Below are 18,435 nucleotides of genomic sequence, written 5' to 3' on the forward strand. Positions count from 1 at the left end.
TTTGAAACTGTTAGTTTCTTACTATGAACAAGTAAAGAATGAATGATATGAGGATGATTGCCGAAGATTCAGTAAAAAAAATCTGTGAGAGAGCTGATCTTAGAGAATCTGTTATTTCCCATTTAACAATTATACAAAGGCTATTAAATGATAAAGATTTTCCAATTATACATACATTAACTTATTAGGAGCTTGTAATCCATGTATATAACTGGACATTTTTCTATAATTTGCCAACTTGGCTGTATGGAATAATTTTTAATATCCTTCATAATTTAATTTTAAATATGAATATGTATTTTGGGAGTTGCCTCAAACCAAATCTGATTTACAAAAAAAAATTTAGAAAGCTTATATTGCTTACATTTGTATAATACAGTGACTACTTCAGCTTTAGCTCTTAGTTTTCTATCAGAGTTCTTCTTTGTTTCTCCTTTCAAGCAATGATGACTGGATGACACAGATCAATTTATCAAGATAAGAAAATGTTATTTTAATAATTTTTTATTTTTATAAAAATGAGATGTTATATCTTCATGATGTACTTAAGTTAGTATGTGGTAACATGGTTCGTTTGATTTATGGAACATCAAGATTAAAAATGATGCTTTGCTTTAGGGAAGAAGGAAAGGAGTTTTGTTCAAATCAGCACACTTCAGTAGAAATAAGGGAGCCACAAAATGCAAACCACGTATTTGAACTTTTCAAATAGTCATATTTTAAAAGAAACAGGGAAAGCTAATTTTAATAACATAGTTTACTTAACCCAATGTACAAAATAGTATCAACATGTAACCAATATAAACTAATTAGATATATCTCACTCTTTTTTATCCTTAATTCTTCACAGAGGTCCAGACTTCCAGCAGGTCTCTCTCCAAACTAGCTACAGTTCAAGCGCTCAGTAGCCACATGTGGTCAGCGGCTGTCGTCCTAACCACTGTAGCCCTTGACCTGTTGTTCCTTGGTTTTCCTGGCTTTCCCACAATGCCCACTGTAGATGCAGCCATGAACCCTAGAATCTGTTGCTACAATAATTGGAATCATTCTGTAAAGTGAGAAAATCATGTCAGCTTTTCAAAAACACAGTTGAAACCAGTAGCTAGGCCTAACTTTGGTTAATTTTTTTCTGAAGAACTGTCACTTTGAGGGGAGGAGGAAGATAGGGAAAGCAGCTGAACGACAGCTGCACCAGCAGCACGTTACAATAATTTCTTCCATATCTTACCTTTACATGTGAAGAGCTGTGGAAATTAAACTTGACAAATAATTCGATGCCAGCCAGTTATGTGAATTTAGGCACCTTTCAAATGGTGATCTGGGCTGGACATTGTTGGTCATTTTATGTAGACTACCTCACATATTCTGATACTATCATTTTATTAAATGATGGAACGAAACTTAGGCTGAAACTCCAATCTGGTGTCACACAACTAGTGCATGGTAGAGCCAGGTTCAAATCTAGACACTATATGTCCAAAGTCCAAGCTCATATCCACTGTACCGCCTCCCTCTATGTGGGTTTTATCAGTAAATTGAGGAATTTTTAATTCTTTCCCCATTGTTTTTTGTCTTTGAGGTAATCGTATTGATTGTTACACTGAGGAATTATCTTTTAGGAAATAATAATGATAATAAGGCTTCCCTGGTGGCTCAGATTAGTAAGGAATCTGCCTGCCAATGCAGGAGAGCTGGGTTCAGTCCCTGGGTTGGGAAGATCCTGTGGAGAAGGGCATGGCAACCCACTCCAGTACTCTTGCCTGGAGAATCCCATGGACAGAGGAGCCTGGCGGGCTACAGTCCCTGGGGTCACAAGGAGTCAGATAATAATAATGGCACTAATTGATACTTTTGAACATTTAACAATGTGTCAGTGCTATGCTAACTTTCCTAGTCTTATAAGGAGAGGTGCTGTTACTAACCCCATTTCACATTCAAGAAAACCGAATGATAGCGTAACTCACTCACTTAGGGAACAGGCTAGTAAGTGAAGATACTGAAACTCTGATGCCAAGTTGGGCGGACACCAAAGTCTGCTCCCTCATCCCTACTTCCTTGCTCAGAAAGAGTAACAGCCAACCCAGCCCTGCTGGCAGTGAAGTTTATGTACTAAGGGGTAAAGGTCAAAAGTGAAACATTGTTTTTAGATATATTTTAGGATTTTAGTTGCTTATGTTCCTTTTCTCAGGGTACAAATTCTGCTGGTTTGGGTAGGCTCAAAACAGGCTGCCTCCTAGAAATGAATTTGAATATAGATTTAGAATAAAGATAAAAGCAGGTTTACAGAAATAGAAAAGGCAGTTCTGTTACTATAGGAATGATGAAGATGATGGCTTAGAGATGGCTTGAGGAAGAAGAAAACCCAACAAACACTTTATGTTACTGAAGCAGAGAAAACCAGTAAGGATGTAGATAAGAACAGTTATAAGCAAGTGTTATGAACCAAATAGAAATAATGTTAAATCACAAAATCACTGAAAAGAAAAATGTTTTGATGAGGAAAATGACCTAATTACTATGACAAGCACAGTGGTTTTCTTATCGAGAAGAGTGAGAATTATACTGGAGTAAGAATCTGAAAACTTGGCCTTGGGTCAGTTTCTTTCTTCTGTAAGTGCAGTATTTTTCAGCTCCAGAGATTTGTGCAACAATGGAAAGGTTTTAGAGCTCTCAGTCCAACTTTAAAAATGAACTGCGTTTTTGTTACCAAGCCAAGGTCAGTCAGTAGATCACAATCCTTATTTCTGTGTACAAACATACTGGGTGTTTGACCAAAGGCCACCGTGTTAGAAAAATGAAAATCCTGCTGTTTTTATTACAGAACTCCCCCACTTCCTCAAGTGTAGACTTCTGGTAAATTCAGCCATTTGATACAGAGCCATGAACTGAGATATAAATTTAAAAGTACTTCTAAGAAGCAAGTAACTATCACAAAGCCCTCGTAGTTTTCTGCGTAGGATCAGTGGAACTATCTTAAACATCAGTTTTAATGTTAAAAGAATTTTGAAACATAACAAAACAAAAAGCATGGCAGCATTCATAGCAAACCAACCAATAAAAAAAATTATAAGAAGCAGATCAGTACTTCCGTATACTTTCTGCTTCCTTAGAATAGCATCTGAGACCTTCCATGCAACAAATTGTACTGAGTGACTGCTATTTCCAGCCACTATGTTAGACACCTGAAGATTCAGCACCAAACAATGGTTCCTAGGAGCTTCCGAGCAGAGGGAATGTTGCAGCAAGCAGGCATGGTTGATTATGGAGACTTTGTTATATTTGGTGTAGTTTGCTTAAGGAAGCAGAGATGTAATATATTTTAGACATATTTCTACTGCAATGGTCAGAATTCTGTGGGTCTAATACCTGGAAAAGTCTCTCTTATGTAACACTCCCAAAATTCTAGATAAATGAAGTATTACTCTATTAGGCTTGAGAAATGACATTATGAAATATATTTAATATTTCTGACCCTTGCTATTATATTTCTGAGTAAATTTAATAGATACAGAGTAACCAATATGTACCCCATTTTAAAATGTTTCCTGAAAATTAATTCAAAAACATTTTCACAATAGAATAGAAACTATTTTCCGTCAGTTGTTCTACAATTTGACAGTGATGCATATCTATTGACAGGTTAGGTTACATAAATGCAATTATAATATAGATTGATCCTTCTGATATCTAATTTGAAGTTACTCATCAGAAGGGTTAATTATTGGGAATATATAGATAAACTGATACTTTTCAGGGAGGAAAGGCAAGAGTGGACCAATACAATCATTTATACAGAAAAGCCAGAGATAGAAATGTGAACATTTTAACAGTATGAAAACGCAAAGGGAAAATCATGGTCTAAATTCTTCCATGCAATCGTGTATTTGTTCTTATTCTTTAGTCTTTAGAACTGGGCCCCTGGTATTGTAAAACAGAGCATAGGAGGGCCTGACATTTTCCCAGGAACTTTGATGAGTGCAAGCACTTAATGCATTTGAGACCTCTGTGCTACTAAAAAAATGTCAAGGCTGAAAATCCCACAGTGTGCATTTGAGGGCTGTTCAGTCTCTTTATCCACCTGTGATATCTACTATATCTAAGAAGCCATTGCAGGAATTGCTCTTGCTATTGCTGTAGTAATAAGTGCTCTCCCTGCTTCTAATGTTGTCCCTTCCCCATCTGTTCCCCACACTGCCGCCAGAGTGATCTTTCTAAAGCTTGAGTGTGATCACAACACTCCCCTGCTTAAAACCCTACATTGGCTCCCTATTTCCCTGAGGATGGAGTCCTTAAAAATAGCTTCATGTTCTGGCTCCTGCCTACATCTCCAGTCTCATCTTCCTTCAGTCTCCCCTCCACCAACTGCTTGCTTCTACCCCACAGCCCATATATTCCACCCTCCACTTGTGCCAGGACTGCTTGCAGTTTTCCAAAGGCACCTGATCCTCTCTCTCGTCCCTGGGCCTTTGCACCAGTTGTCCACTTCACTTGCAACAAGATCCCTGTCTGTCTTTATATGGCTAATTGTTACCCATTTTAAGCCTCTAATATTTTAAGCTTCCTGAAATCTTTCCTCCCTGTGCCTAGCCTAGCCACTCCCCAACTCTAGTCCTATCCACTGTAGGATAGCAGGAATTTAGCCCCCTTTTATTATTTACCTTACTATTTTAGTTGGTAAAGAATCTGCCTGAAAGGCAGGAGACCCAGGTTCGATTCCTGAGTTGGGAAGATCTCTTGGAGAAGAAAATGGCAACCCACGCCAGTATTCTTGCCTGAAGAATCCCATGGACAGAGGAGCCTGGCGGGCTACAGTTCATGGGGTCGTACGCGACTTGGCGACTGAACCACCACTGCCACCACTATTTTAGTTGCTGTTTCTTGTTTGTGTTCTTCACTAGACCGTGAACTCTTTGAAGGGATGGTCGCGGTCTGTATCTTGTATAGCGATGCACCCCCACACGTTTGTGCCTGGCACAAAGTAGTTATTTAAGTATTTGTTGAATACTCCTCATGTAGGGCAATGCCATGGAATGGAAAGGACACCAAACTTACTGCTAGCTCTGTGGTGTTGAGCAAATCTCTTAATTATCTGAGCTTGAGATACTTCATCTGTCAAACAAGGATATCTGCTCCATCACCTTGCCTTAGAGAATTATTATGAAGAATAAAGAAGTCAGTGCGTCAGACTCTGCTTTGTAAAACAGAAAGACCCTGTAAGATGATGAGATGGTAAGAGTCTGTGGTTTTGTCTTAAGTAAATGTGAATGATACGGCAGGTGTAATAGAAGCAGGCAATATCGAGTCTACCGTACCCTCCTTGGCCTTGAAGGTTAGAGTTTTCAAATTATTTTGGAGAGACTAAAAGAGAATATTTTTGGAGGCAAAAATATTTTTAGGAAAGTTTCTTTAGTTATTTCCTCCCTCTTGTGTTTCTTCCTTTGAAAGAAATTGACCTCTTTTGTTTCTGCTTCCTTTCCTAGAAGTAACTCATGCTCTGATCTGATAATTGATCTTTCAATATTGTACTTAGAATTGTGATATACTTTGCAGTGAAGAAAATATAAATAATTTTCTCTCAGAAACATGCATGAAGCATGTTTGAGGAAGTAGGGATTGGGGCTTCCCAGGTGGTGCAAGTGGTAAAGAACATGCCTGCCAATGCAGGAGATAAAAGAGATACATGTTCAATCCCTGGGTCGGGAAGATCCCCTGAAGGAGGGCCTGGGAACCCACTCCAGTATTCTTGCCTGGAGAATCCATGGGCAGAGGAGCCTGGTGGGCTACAGTCCATAGAGTCACAAAGAGTCAGACACAACTGAAATGACTGAGCACAGCGTAGGAAATAGGGATTACTGAATCCTAGTCCTTTTGCATCAGAGACGGCAGTGGCACCCCACTCCAGTACTCTTGCTTGGAAAATCTTATGGATGGAGGAGCCTAGTAGGCTGCAGTTCATGGGGTCACTAAGAGTTGGACACGACTGAGCGACTTCACTTTGACTTTTCACTTTCATGCATTGGAGAAGGAAATGGCAACCCACTCCAGTGTTCTTGCCTGGAGAATCCCAGGGATGGAGGAACCTGGTGGGCTGCCGTCTATGGGGTCGCGCAGAGTCAGACACGACTGAAGCAACTTAGCAGCAGCTGCAGCAGCAGCAGCAGTCCTTTTGCATTTTCCTTTCCCTATTTGTTCTATACCAGGATTTCTCCATTTGCTCCAGTATGAGAACATAGTCCTTGTTAGTGGTAAACAGGTAAAGGATTTTGGTTCTTCACAAAAATGGAAGCGATCAGGCTGTCTACTAATTTTACTATTGTTTTTATTGTTATTGTCAATAACAATAACAAAACCAAATTAAATGATTGGCTAAAATAGGGATTATTTAATCCCATTTTCTTCTTCTAATCAATAGACAGGAGGATCCTTAAACCCTTAAGGATACTTAGTATTTTATACTCCTTAACAGTTGTTCATTCATTCATTCACTTATTAATCATTCATCAAATGTTTGTTCTACACAACTGTATTCCACACACTATTCTAGGCTCTTGGTATAAATTAGTGAGCAAAACACAGGTCTCTTTTCTTCAGGTACTTCAGTTCAGTTCAGTTCAGTTGCTCAGTTGTGTCCAACTCTTTGCGACCCCATGAATCGCAGCACGCCAGGCCTCCCTATCCATCACCAACTCCCGGAGTTCACTCAGACTCATATCCATCGAGTCAGTGATGCCATCCAGCCATCTCATCCTCTGTTGTCCCCTTCTCCTCCTGCCCCCAATCCCTCCCAGCATCAGAGTCTTTTCCAATGAGTCAATTCTTCGCATGAGGTGGCCAAAGTACTGGAGTTTCAGCTTTAGCATCATTCCTTCCAAAGAAATCCCAGGGCTGATCTCCTTCACATTCCAATTAAAATGTGCATGTCTTATCTATCCTAGAAGTCTGTGACCAACTTGAGGCAAGAGAAGTATTTATGTGCCTTTTAATGTTTTTGCACTGGTCAGTTTATTTCTTTAAGGAAAGTACAACTAATTGATGGTGTCATTGTAGGAAGAAGGGATCCAGTTGCTTATGGGGCAAATGGGAAAGGAGAAGGAGAACTAGCTTGGAACTGGGCTATCAAGATGGATGTACTGTGGGTATTAAATGACACACACAAGTATGAATAATTGAAGTAAGACTCTTGTCACCCTTTATTTCATTTCTCTGCATTGCTGACAGAGTCAGATACTAAAACTTAGAGATTCATATGTGCACTCTAGATGTAGGTAGGCCTGAATTTCCTGGCTGTGTCCCTTAATAACTGGGTGACTCTGAAAAAATTGTACACCCTCTCCAGGCCTCAATTTCCTCATTTATAAAGTGAGGCTAATAAGAGAACCTACCTCTTAGAGTTGTGTGAGATTAATAAAAAAATGCATAAAGCACTTAGCTTATGCTAAATATTAATAAATAACATGTTACTAGAATTATTATTAACCTTTAAAGACAGAATTTTTCCTGTCCTATTTCCATGAAGAATCTTCAGATTTAAAGAATTAGGTTACTTGTTCATGGTCACATAGGTAATAAGGAGGTAATAAAATCCTCTAGCTCTGTGAGTTTTCTGCTGTATTCCATTGCCTCTTAAGATGTGCTTTTCCCAGAATACAGAGAATCAATTGAAAAATGGTGTGTATGCTTTTTTTTTTTAAAGAAGCATCAGTAGGTAGATACCACTGTATATAAAATAAAAAACAAAGATTTACTGTATCACACAGGAAACTGTATTCAGTATATTGTAGTGACTTATAATGGAAAAGAATCTGAATCACTTAGCTATACCCCTGAAACTAACACAATATCATAAATCAACTATTATTCAACTTTTTGGATAAAGCAAAACTATAAGGAAATATTTAATTTTAGTTACTCATAGATTTGCTTTCTATAGTAGATTCACAACTTTGAAAGCACTTTCTGTGTATACAAAGTTCAAGGAAATGAATATGTTGAAGATAATGGATTCCAAGTGTCTCGCTATTGAGAAGAATGTTACACTTAGAAAAAGAGGGAAAACTAGGTTCTATCTATGTTACTGGATTGGAATTAGAGACATCAGTTTGAATGTGTTATGTTTATATTCATATAAAGACCCATAGACAAATATTCATATCTATACATTTATATGTACTTTCATATTCATATACTGGCTCTGTCTACGAAGGTGACCTAGAAGCCAAGAGTCAGTAGCAATGATCACCACCTCGTGACACCTCTTGGATTCTCCACTAAAAGACACAAGAGCTCCTTGAGCAAATGCTGATTCCAAGACCGGTAAAGGACAGTACAAGATTAACCTGGAACATCTGATGGAATAGAAAGCCAACAAGTACCCAAGAATAAGATAATATCATATTATTAAAATAGGCCCCTGTAGAAGTATTTACACTGAAAATTGGTAAGCATTGCAAATGAGAGATGTCCCCACCTCAAATCAATTATTAAACATTTTCCAGGACCCAACAACATCAACCAAGTGATCAAAGATGATATCACCATTATTGGGACAAAAGGACATCATGTATCTTAGCTCCCTGCTACTTCTCTCTCTAAGTCCATCAAGAATGGCTCTCATCTAATAGGCATGTTGTAAATGGTCTCATACATTTTATCATACCAATATGCTACTGTTATGAAGCTATGTTTTACTCTAAAAGGGAAAAACACCTTTTAAGCAAAAAGGGTTATATGTCTGATACTAGAATTTCAGTCACTTGTAGAAAGATGAAAATAAACATGGCAGACAGGATTGGGGCCCCAAATCACTGCCACCAGCACGTCCTTCTCCTCAGGTTATACTCAAGGCTTTCATGATTTCTGACCCACACTCACCAGTGAACTGTAGGATCATCAGAAGCTTTTAGTCCTTTAACGTAACTAGTGAAATTTTTTAAAAAATCTATCTAATAAATCATCTTTGTTCTGTAACATGGATTTTTTTAAAATAGCAACATTTAAAATAAACAATATGGAAAAGCTGTGGATTAGAAACATAAAGTTAGTCCTTCAATTCCATTTGACTCAATCCATGTTTTAAAATGGGATAGCAAATGACATTTTGAGAAGATATAATCAACCAGAATTATAATTGTATAGAAGGAGTGCCTAAACCTCTGTGTGCACTTAGTCATATTTGAGACTCCAGAGTACTGCTCCCTCCTTTTATTAGCAACTCTCATTTCTTATTAAGTAAGCATCAACATGACCCGCACATGCGTGTGCCGCCACAGGTGATGTGGATCACTTGGAGAAAAATATGGATGTTCCAATTCTAGTACATTTGCTCCTTTTTAAAGTCAGCTCTATTGAGGTAGATTTAAATATAATAAAAATCACCAGTTTTAAGTTTGAAATTAAATGTGTTTTGACAAATGTGCACAGTTAACGGAACTATCATAACCATGATAGAGAACATTTCTATCAACCCCCAAGATTCCCTTGTGCCCATCCCCTACCTCCAGGTCCTTGAAACACTCATCAGTCACACTATAGATTAATTTGCTGGAATTTCATGTAAATGGAATCATAGTCTATGCTTTTTGTGCCTCCTGAAGCATACTGTCTTTGAGATTCACCCAGGTGTTACATGTAACAGTTACCTGTTATTACTATTTTGTTACTACCACTCCTAGTATCCCATTGTAAAGCTATATCGCAGTTTATCTATTAAGCAGTTCATGGACATTTCAGTTATTTCTAGGTTTTAGTTATTGTGAATAAATCTTGCAGTATTATTTTAATAACAACCAAGAAATTCTTCTCTACTGCCATTACTTTTATTCCAATTTGTAAAATATGTCTAACTATAAGTTTGGTTAAATGAGATTATCAGTATTTTGAGTGAGGACTGAATGAAAACCAGTAGGGAAGGACTAGCCTAGCTATCTTTCATGAGGCTCTCACACCCAGCTGGAATTGACCTCTTGCTATGCTTTGATAGTTTTATTCCCTAGTACCTTTTTTATGGTGTATTTCACCTTTTATTCTGGCCATTTTGAATTTCCTATTAGTGTAAGGACTATGCCATATTTACCTATCTTCATTTGACCTGTGCCTAGCAGAATGTCTTTCACGTAATAGAGTCATGTTAAATATTAAATGAATTGTTTTGGATTCTTCTCTGATCACATGCTTGAATGCCCAGATAACTTTTAATAATTCTTTCAACCCACTATTGCCTTACCTAAATCAAAATATATCAAATCCCACTTCTGCCTTTATAGCATTTACAGTAACCTTTGAGCAGATTTCTAACACTTTATGGCCCTTTTCTTTTCCCCAACTATAATGTGAAAGGGTTTGATTAAACAAATTTGAGATTCCTTCGCATTTCTAACATTTTAAAGTTGTGTTTAAAAAAGAAGAAAGAAAGAACCTGCAGGGAAAAGGGGCAACATAGAAGGAAAGGAGTATATAAAGGAGGTAAGAAAGCAAGAATATGCCTTTTTTTAATGTAATTGAAAGTAAAATGTGTAGTTTCTTAAAAAGAGTAAAAGTTGGAGACGGAGTCAAGAAACAAAAATTGATGTGTAACAACATTGTTGGCAGAGCATCCTTTTTAATTGTTCTATGAGAACTGCAATAAGAAAGTGATTCTTTTCTCTAGGAGATCAATAATCAGGTAATTCCTCATTCTGAAAATGACTGGTGAGATTGACAACTCCTTTGTGTAAGTGAACCATAAGCCCCAGTCTACAAATGGTAGTCCCAGTTATGACTGCTTTAGTATAATTTATTATTAATTACTAATTAATAATAATTAATACCTTTTTTTACTGCCCGTTTTTGCTCTCCAGTGGGTATTGGTTTTGAACACTGCAGTTTTTGGTCACCCAGTATTGGGAGTCGCAGAATCCTAAGTCTCTGTCTTGGGGATGGTTGCTCAATGAAAGAATCCAAGGTACCCTTTTTAAGCTGACTTTTTGGGCAGCAGCATCTCCAGCTGGCAACACCATTAGAACCATCCTCTTCTGTGCTCTTCTCTCTCTCTCTCTTTTAACATGTTTGGAAAGTTTTTGCCTCCTCATGTAAGACCTGAGCAGATTCTGCAGCTTCACTTAAAGACTGCAGCCTTCTTTCCCCCATGGCAAATATGTGAGAACATCCATTCATTAATTGTTCACTGGCCACTTCCTATATGCCACATACTGAACTGGGCTCAAAGGATGTATAGACAAATAGGCCAAGAAGAGACAGACAAGTAAACCAACACCGAACTGTGAGAAATGTTATCTTAGTAGGATGCATATGTACACAGGGCTTCCCAGGTGGCTCAACAGTCAAGAAGTCACCTGCCAAGGCAGGAGACATGGGTTCTATCCTGGGTCAGGAAGCTCCCCTAGAGGAGGAAATGCCAATCCACTCCTATATCCCTGCCTGGGAAACCCCATGGACAGAGGAGCCTGGCAGGCTACAGTCCATGGGGTCGCAAAGAGTTGGATGTGACACTCAGTGAATGACACTTTCCCTTTCTTTCATACTGACGTCACCTTGGGGAAAGAATAGTCAATTTAGGAGAAGGGGGAGAAGAGGAGGGGAATATTGAGCAGGTCCTAAAGGAGTAGCATACACTGGGCAAGGATGACAGGAGTTGGTGGAGGGCAGAGAAGGGTGAGGAGGGTGCGGAGACATCGCAGCAAAACATAGAGATACACAGTTTTCCATGGCCAAAAAATACGTGGTATGACTGGAGAGGCAAAAAGTGGCCTAGCCCGACTCCACTTGCTGCAATATGCCAGTTTGGAACTGAGTATGAGGCAAGACCTTGGAGCCAGTCCAACGGGTGTTGTTATTAAAAGTACCAGAAGGGACCTTATTTCACATTTAGCGTGGCCCCCTGATGATCCATTTGAGTGAGGTGTGGGTGTATTTTCATTCTGGAATTTTATACTACAACATTACCACATGCATTGACCGATTTCAATACAGACTTTCCTTATGTTGCTTTATAATTAGAAGCCAGTGATTTGAAGTTCCACAGCGGTACATAGACTAGTAGTGATAGGTTTATGGGATTGTTTATTTTTAGTTTGGCAAAGACAAGACAGTAAATCTCTCAATTAGTAAACTAAAGCAGCATGGATGAGAAATGCCCACAAGGAGATTAGGAGTTAGAAATAACTAAGCCAGTTAATGGAAGGAAATTTTCATATCACCTACACGTATTTAGAGTATAAAGAACCCACCTAATGTGTGTGTTTGCATGAGCGTGTGTGGTGTGTGTGTGTGTGCGTGCGTGCGCTTGCACACAGTGTCAGTATCCACAGTGGTGCCAGAGATGAGGTCCTTTGCATTCTTCAGGTTCTGTTTAGGAAGTTTATCTCTTTAGGAGTCACTGTGATTGGATAGGAGAAGACAATGGCACCCCACTCCAGTACTCTTGCCTGGAAAATCCCATGGATGGAGGAGCCTGGTAGGCTGCAGTCCATGGGGTCTCGAAGAGTCGGACACGACTGAGCGACTTCACTTTCACTTCTCACTTTCATGCATTGGAGAAGGAAATGGCAACCCACTCCAGTGTTCTTGCCTGGAGAATCCCAAGGATAGGGGAGCCTAGTGGGCTGCCGTCCATGGGGTTGCACAGAGTTGGACATGACTGAAGCGACTGAGCAGCAGCAGTGATTGGATATAGACCTATCCACTGGTCAATATCCAATCACAGTGGGATGAGCTCTCGTCTTTGGCTACAGAAGCTTCTCATCCTGCAATTCTTTCAGTGTGACCCAAAAGGGATTTTGTTATGAAGTTCTAGGAGACATTTTTCATTTTCATATTTATATTCACATTACATGGCCTAATGTGTGAAAATATTTAATGAAAGCATGCGTTTCTGCCTCCAGATAGAACCTCCTACATTATATTTGAGATTCCATATTAAGTTTGGGAGGAAAAGCAAGAGGTGATCCACAAAACTTAGTTTCAAGAATTTAAGTTTTGGGGTGTATTGAGTCACACTGTATTGATCCTATAACTTCAGGATCTTCAGGAAAGATTGACCATTCAGGAGAAAAAAGATTAATTGGCAGCCGGCAACAATGAGAATGTTATAAAAAATGGTGTTTGTGTTTTAAAGTTACAAAACACCATTAATTCAGTTGTCATGATATTTTGATTTTTAAAGTTGCTTACCTTAGTCCATTTGGATTTATGGCAGGTATTAAACCTTGCTCAAAAGGTCCTTTGAATTCTCACCTGAAAATTGAGAGTCTGTGGAAAGATTGTTGTCTGCTTATGCTGAACAGTTTACTCCATATCAGGTCTCTGAGGTCTGTAGGGGAAATGATGGGGGTTAGTGCATCTGTAGATTAAATTTCTGTCTGTCTCCTCTCTGCCTTGTAGACTGGAAAAAGATAGCATTCAGCAGAGCTTTAGCAATGAAGCAAAGGCCCAAGCCCTTCAGGCCCAGCAAAGAGAGCAGGAGCTGACACAGAAGATACAGCAAATGGAAGCCCAGCATGACAAAACTGGTAGGTGGTAGGGAAAGATTAGAGCCTGGGCACTTGCTCACAAGCCAGGCCCACGCCTTACTGTGAAATGACATCAGGAACACCTGTAACCTTTGGCTGGCCGAAGGGAGCAGATGCTAACTACACCGGAGATTCCGAATTACATATTAGTTAGCGTTTAAAAGAGAAAATGGAAAGTATTGCCCACTGTCTGTTGATTTCAGAGTGCTGCTCTCACATCTGTTGCACCATCTGGATTATGAGTTTATTTACCTGTGTTCAAGAAACGTAAAGCTGAGAGCGACCACAACAAAGTAGAAAAACAAAGGGCTTGTTTTTGGCTGGGTTTTCAGGCACACATGTTATATAAAGAAAATAGCATCAGAAGCTCTGCGGGAAATGCTCTGAGCTTACAGTTAGAGTCTCCTGAATAGCACTGAACAGTTCCCACAGTACACACATTATAGCTACTCTAAAAGCCTAATGAGTTTGCTTCAGCATCCAAACTGGAGAAAAGCTTTAGCCATTAATCGGTTCTTAATTCACTGTCGCAGCTGGATGTAATTCAGTGGCTCCAAATTGATATGTTCCTTTATTTAATCTTTGCAGCTTCGAACATTTTTAGCATTTGTATGATTATCCCACCTCCCCCAACCCAGTCTAAAGTGATGTTTAATCCTTTGCATTCTTCAAGTTCTCACAACTGCTGTTAAAATTCACTAATACAAGGCATTGACCACAGCTGGCAGCTTGGCTAAAAATTGCCATCTTTCATCACATTGGCGCTATTCTGCAGGCTGAGTTGGCCAGTAACTCTTTACCTTTAATTTGAAAGTAAAATGCACTTTGAAAATAGGCAGTTTGATTTGTTCAGTCGGAGCATTCTGTAGTTCCTTTCACTTTTGAGTTGTGTGTTCACAGACAGTGTTAGTCAAAACAAGACAGTGTCAGTCATTATAATTCCACACCACATACTCCAAGCTGATTGTACTATTAAAACGAAAGTTTAATTGATCCTGTCTCTTCCAGAAAAATGTTGCTTAATTTTTAGTGTCTTGATTTATTTTGCTTTGTATGCTATATGCTTTTTTGCCAGTCACTATCGAAAACTGAAGAGAAAGAAAGGGCCTGTTAAACCTTTCACCTAAAGATAATTTTCATGTAATTTAATGTATACTGTATTTGATAACATGGTAAAAAAAAAAAGTGTTGCTTATCTTATAAGTGAAAAATTGCTAACATAAAATTCATTAAATTATTTATTTGCTAATAGGCAAATGTCATATTGATCTGCATAATTCACCCATCACTTTCAGTAGAGATTTTCTTCTCACAGCGTTTGGCCAGAAGAAATGGAAATTTACAAGGCTTACTAGTTGTTTTTCCACTAAAAAGAAAAGGAGGAAATTATAGGATAAATTATTGTTTGTCCCCACTACTAGGAGGATCCTGGTGATCAAGGAGTCTTTGGCAGTATCTCTGAATACTAGATAAGAGTATTAACTGAGCCACCATAAGAATACTTCCTTGTATTTTGCACAAAAATACAGACTCTCTTCAGTTTCTTTGGTCAGATCTGTACTGAAGCTCACACTGTTGATGGAAATATAAGGAAAATTATGTGTTTTTCAAGTATATGCAAGGTGGGGGTAGTGAAATATATGAGCAAATATGAGACATAAAGCATGAATTACAGTATAGAAAGAGTTCGTCAATTATCTTAGTTTTGAATTATCTGATTGTGATAAATTTGACATTCTGTTTAGAATAAAATTTTCAAAAGAAGAGTACATTGAAAATTACAAAGATTAAAAAAATCTATGACTCCACTGAGGTATTTGACAGTTATTAGCATGTTAAAATTTACACAAAGCTGGTATGATCAGAAATGTTTCTGGTGTGTAATTATTAGGGAAATAAATGTCTCACAAGATTCAGTGTCTTGCCAGATGAGCATTCCTTTGACCTAGGACCCTAAAAGTGATCTACAGGAAACATGTGGTAGTCAGTCTTATTGTTTTTACCACTGTGCATTGCACTGCAGAGCTACAACCATAAACATCTGATGTTTACAGGAGGGTTTATTGTTATTTCTAGAAAATGAACAGTATTCATTGTTGACCTCCCAGCATTCATTTTTGACAAAGTTGAAGGAAGAGTGCTGCATGTTAGCCAAGAAACTGGAACAAATCTCTCAGAAAAGCAGGTGGGTAATATTATTTATGCAGTAATTTCAGAGCACTGTTTATGTGAATGCTGTAATTTTTTTCCTAAGACAGCATTTCCACTATTTTATAGTCTAATGTCAAAATTAGATAAGTATTGACAAATTCCCTGTAAAAAATATTTTCTCTCTATGAAAATTTTCTTAATTGTCCATATAGACACCTCAGTGTTTTTTCATAGTTAGGTATACATACTATTATTTGACCTTTTTAATGTTCAGAATTGAAAACTATAAAATGTTAGAACACAAGGGTCAAAATGGCAATTATTCTAATAAAACATACAGGTGGGTCAAGCATTTCTAAAGTCTCATTTTAATATAGTCAACATGTTTTAGTCTATTATAGTTCTCCATGAACACATAAAAGCTATCTTTAAGTCAAATGATAATAAATAAAATATGTATGTATAAAAATTAAAGTAGATGATACTTTGAAATAAACCAAAACCATCTTTTCTCCTAAAATTGTTTTATTTTAATAGAACAGCCATCATTCATTTTATAGGTATATGCTCTTTTATCAACCCATTGATTGAGATCTTACTGAATTTTTTCTGTACATTGTTCAATCATATTATCACAATAAATGAATTATTTCTATTCTAAATTCTAAGAAGCCTGAGTTCTCATCTTAGCTCTGACAGTAACTGTGTAATCTTAGACAAATTTATTTAGCCTCTTTGAACGGTGGTTTCCTCTTGCAAATGAATGATGTTGCACAGAATCACTTTGACTTGAACTCAAAAGAAATCATTCACTTAACTAGCTAAAGTATCAGTTACAATATAACCTAATGGGAAAATGGTGTATCTTCTCTTTTATATTGTTTTGAAACTTGCTTATATTATCAAACAGCAAGCAGTAGGGCTCAGCAAACCAACTACTGGCTTAGGTATGTCATTCAGAACGAATTTCTAGGAGGATCAGAGCGTATCTAATCACTCTGAGCCCCATCTTGGGTTCCTGCATCAATAATCTGGCCTAGCTTGTGGAATCCCCATCCCTGAATCTTTCGGAAAATCAGAGCACTTATGAATCCAATTCATTCTGCTCACAGGAAGGCAGAAACTCCTATAACCACCCAGAAGGTGCTCTGAGCATGCACCTTCTTAGCGAATACTAATTAGATATCTTATTTGGGAAGGGAAAAGGCTCAGAGTGCCAAAACACCCAGTATTTCCAGGAAATTTGACAAGGAAACCCAAATAATTTTGCCCTGGAGGTGACCCTCATATCAACAGGAAGTATTCTAACTAGAAATATTTGACTTACTTCACATAGATACAAACAAACACATTAATAATTTAAGAAAAAATTGGGCCTTAAAAGATTGTGTTATCTTAAGATTGCTTCAGGATTGATTACTGATTAATTATCTTGCTGTCTAATTCAGGTATAATTCAGGAAATGGAAGTATATAAAAGAGAAAGAGAAGCTATATGCTTGCTTTATATTATTTAATTCTCACAACAGCTTGAGACGTGAATTATCTTCTTTTATGGATGAGGAAACCAATACTCAGAGCATTTAAATAGCTAATAAGTAGGCACACTAGAATTCTAACTTAGATATTTCTGGTTCCAAAGCCTACGTATGACCTTTCATAAGAATAATATCTTACATCCACCACAGAAGAAAATCCAGACCAAAGTAATTAGGAGGGAAAAATTAATCTTTACATTTCCATGGAGCGTACTTGCATATGTGAGGGTTGACTGTGAGCCTGGGTTAACCTGTGCTGTGTACGCTAAGGCCTTCTTTTCCCTGCTCTGTGTCTATCAGTTTACCCTGCTCTAGTGAACCTGAACCTCAGCCTCTCTTCTCTTCAGCTCCTCTCACTTCTGATTCTAGCTCCTGACCACTACTTTGTAAACTGAATGTATTCCTTTATGTCTGATACAGAGCTGGTGCTGTGCTGTGTTTAGTCGCTCAGTCGCGTCTGACTCTTTGCGACGCCGTGGACTGTAGCCTGCCAGGCTCCTCTGTCCATGGGGATTCTCCAGGCAAGAGTCCTGGATTGAGTTGCTGTGTCCTCCTCCAGGGGATATTCCCAGCCTAGGGATCAAACCCAAGTCTCCTGCATTGCAGGTGGATTCTTGACCATCTGATCTGGTACCCAATACAAATTGAAGGAATGAATGGATGAAACAAACAAGCATGGTGTTACCCTTTGTATCATGATCTGACTCTGGTTCCTCACTATTTCTTTATTCATGATGGGCAGTGTGCAGTAAAAAAACACTTCGGAATTCAGAAAGAATAAGGTTTGAATCTTGCTTTGCCACTTAGCTTCATAACCTTGGGGCTTAATTTCTCCAAACCACAGCTTCTCCATTTGTAAAAACCTTTTAAAAACTATGATACAAGATTTTGGTGGGAATTAGAAATTTAGAGAGGGAGATATAGGTATACACATAGCACCTAACATCATGCTTGACACATAAAAGAATACAGTAGGTGTCACTGATGGCATCATTTTAAGGGTCTTGACTGGCAATGAGGATATCCCTTCACTAACAGTTATTGCCTTTGCCAGGGTCTGAGTGTCATAATTTGCTGACAGACATAAAGTCTATACCACAATGGAAAACCTTCTTGAAGGCAATGCAGGATCAGGAAACTGTAGATTTGGTCATGTTTCAGGTCCTGCTCTGGACTTTGTCTTGTAAGTCTGAAGAGTGAAAATACGCATCTATTGTAACTTTATAAGTTGATTCCAAACTA

General features: G+C 38.2%; 1 protein-coding gene across 3 annotated transcripts in view; it reads left to right on the plus strand.

Moving 5' to 3' along the window:
• The window catches only part of SDCCAG8 (SHH signaling and ciliogenesis regulator SDCCAG8), a 245,522-nt gene that overhangs the window by 151,363 nt on the left and 75,724 nt on the right, over nt 1-18,435 (plus strand). For 2 of the 3 annotated variants that reach the window (XM_040263591.1, XM_040263592.1), the window contains exons 14-15: nt 13,378-13,505; nt 15,582-15,690. The exons of the other annotated variant lie outside the window; for it this stretch is intronic. In XM_040263591.1, the coding sequence (XP_040119525.1) occupies nt 13,378-13,505; nt 15,582-15,690 (237 nt within the window). The remainder of the gene's footprint in view (nt 1-13,377; nt 13,506-15,581; nt 15,691-18,435) is intronic. 3 annotated transcript variants of the gene reach the window in all.

This window comes from Oryx dammah, unplaced genomic scaffold (genome assembly GCF_014754425.2).
Source record: "Oryx dammah isolate SB20612 unplaced genomic scaffold, SCBI_Odam_1.1 HiC_scaffold_21, whole genome shotgun sequence".
Taxonomy (NCBI): domain Eukaryota; kingdom Metazoa; phylum Chordata; class Mammalia; order Artiodactyla; family Bovidae; genus Oryx; species Oryx dammah.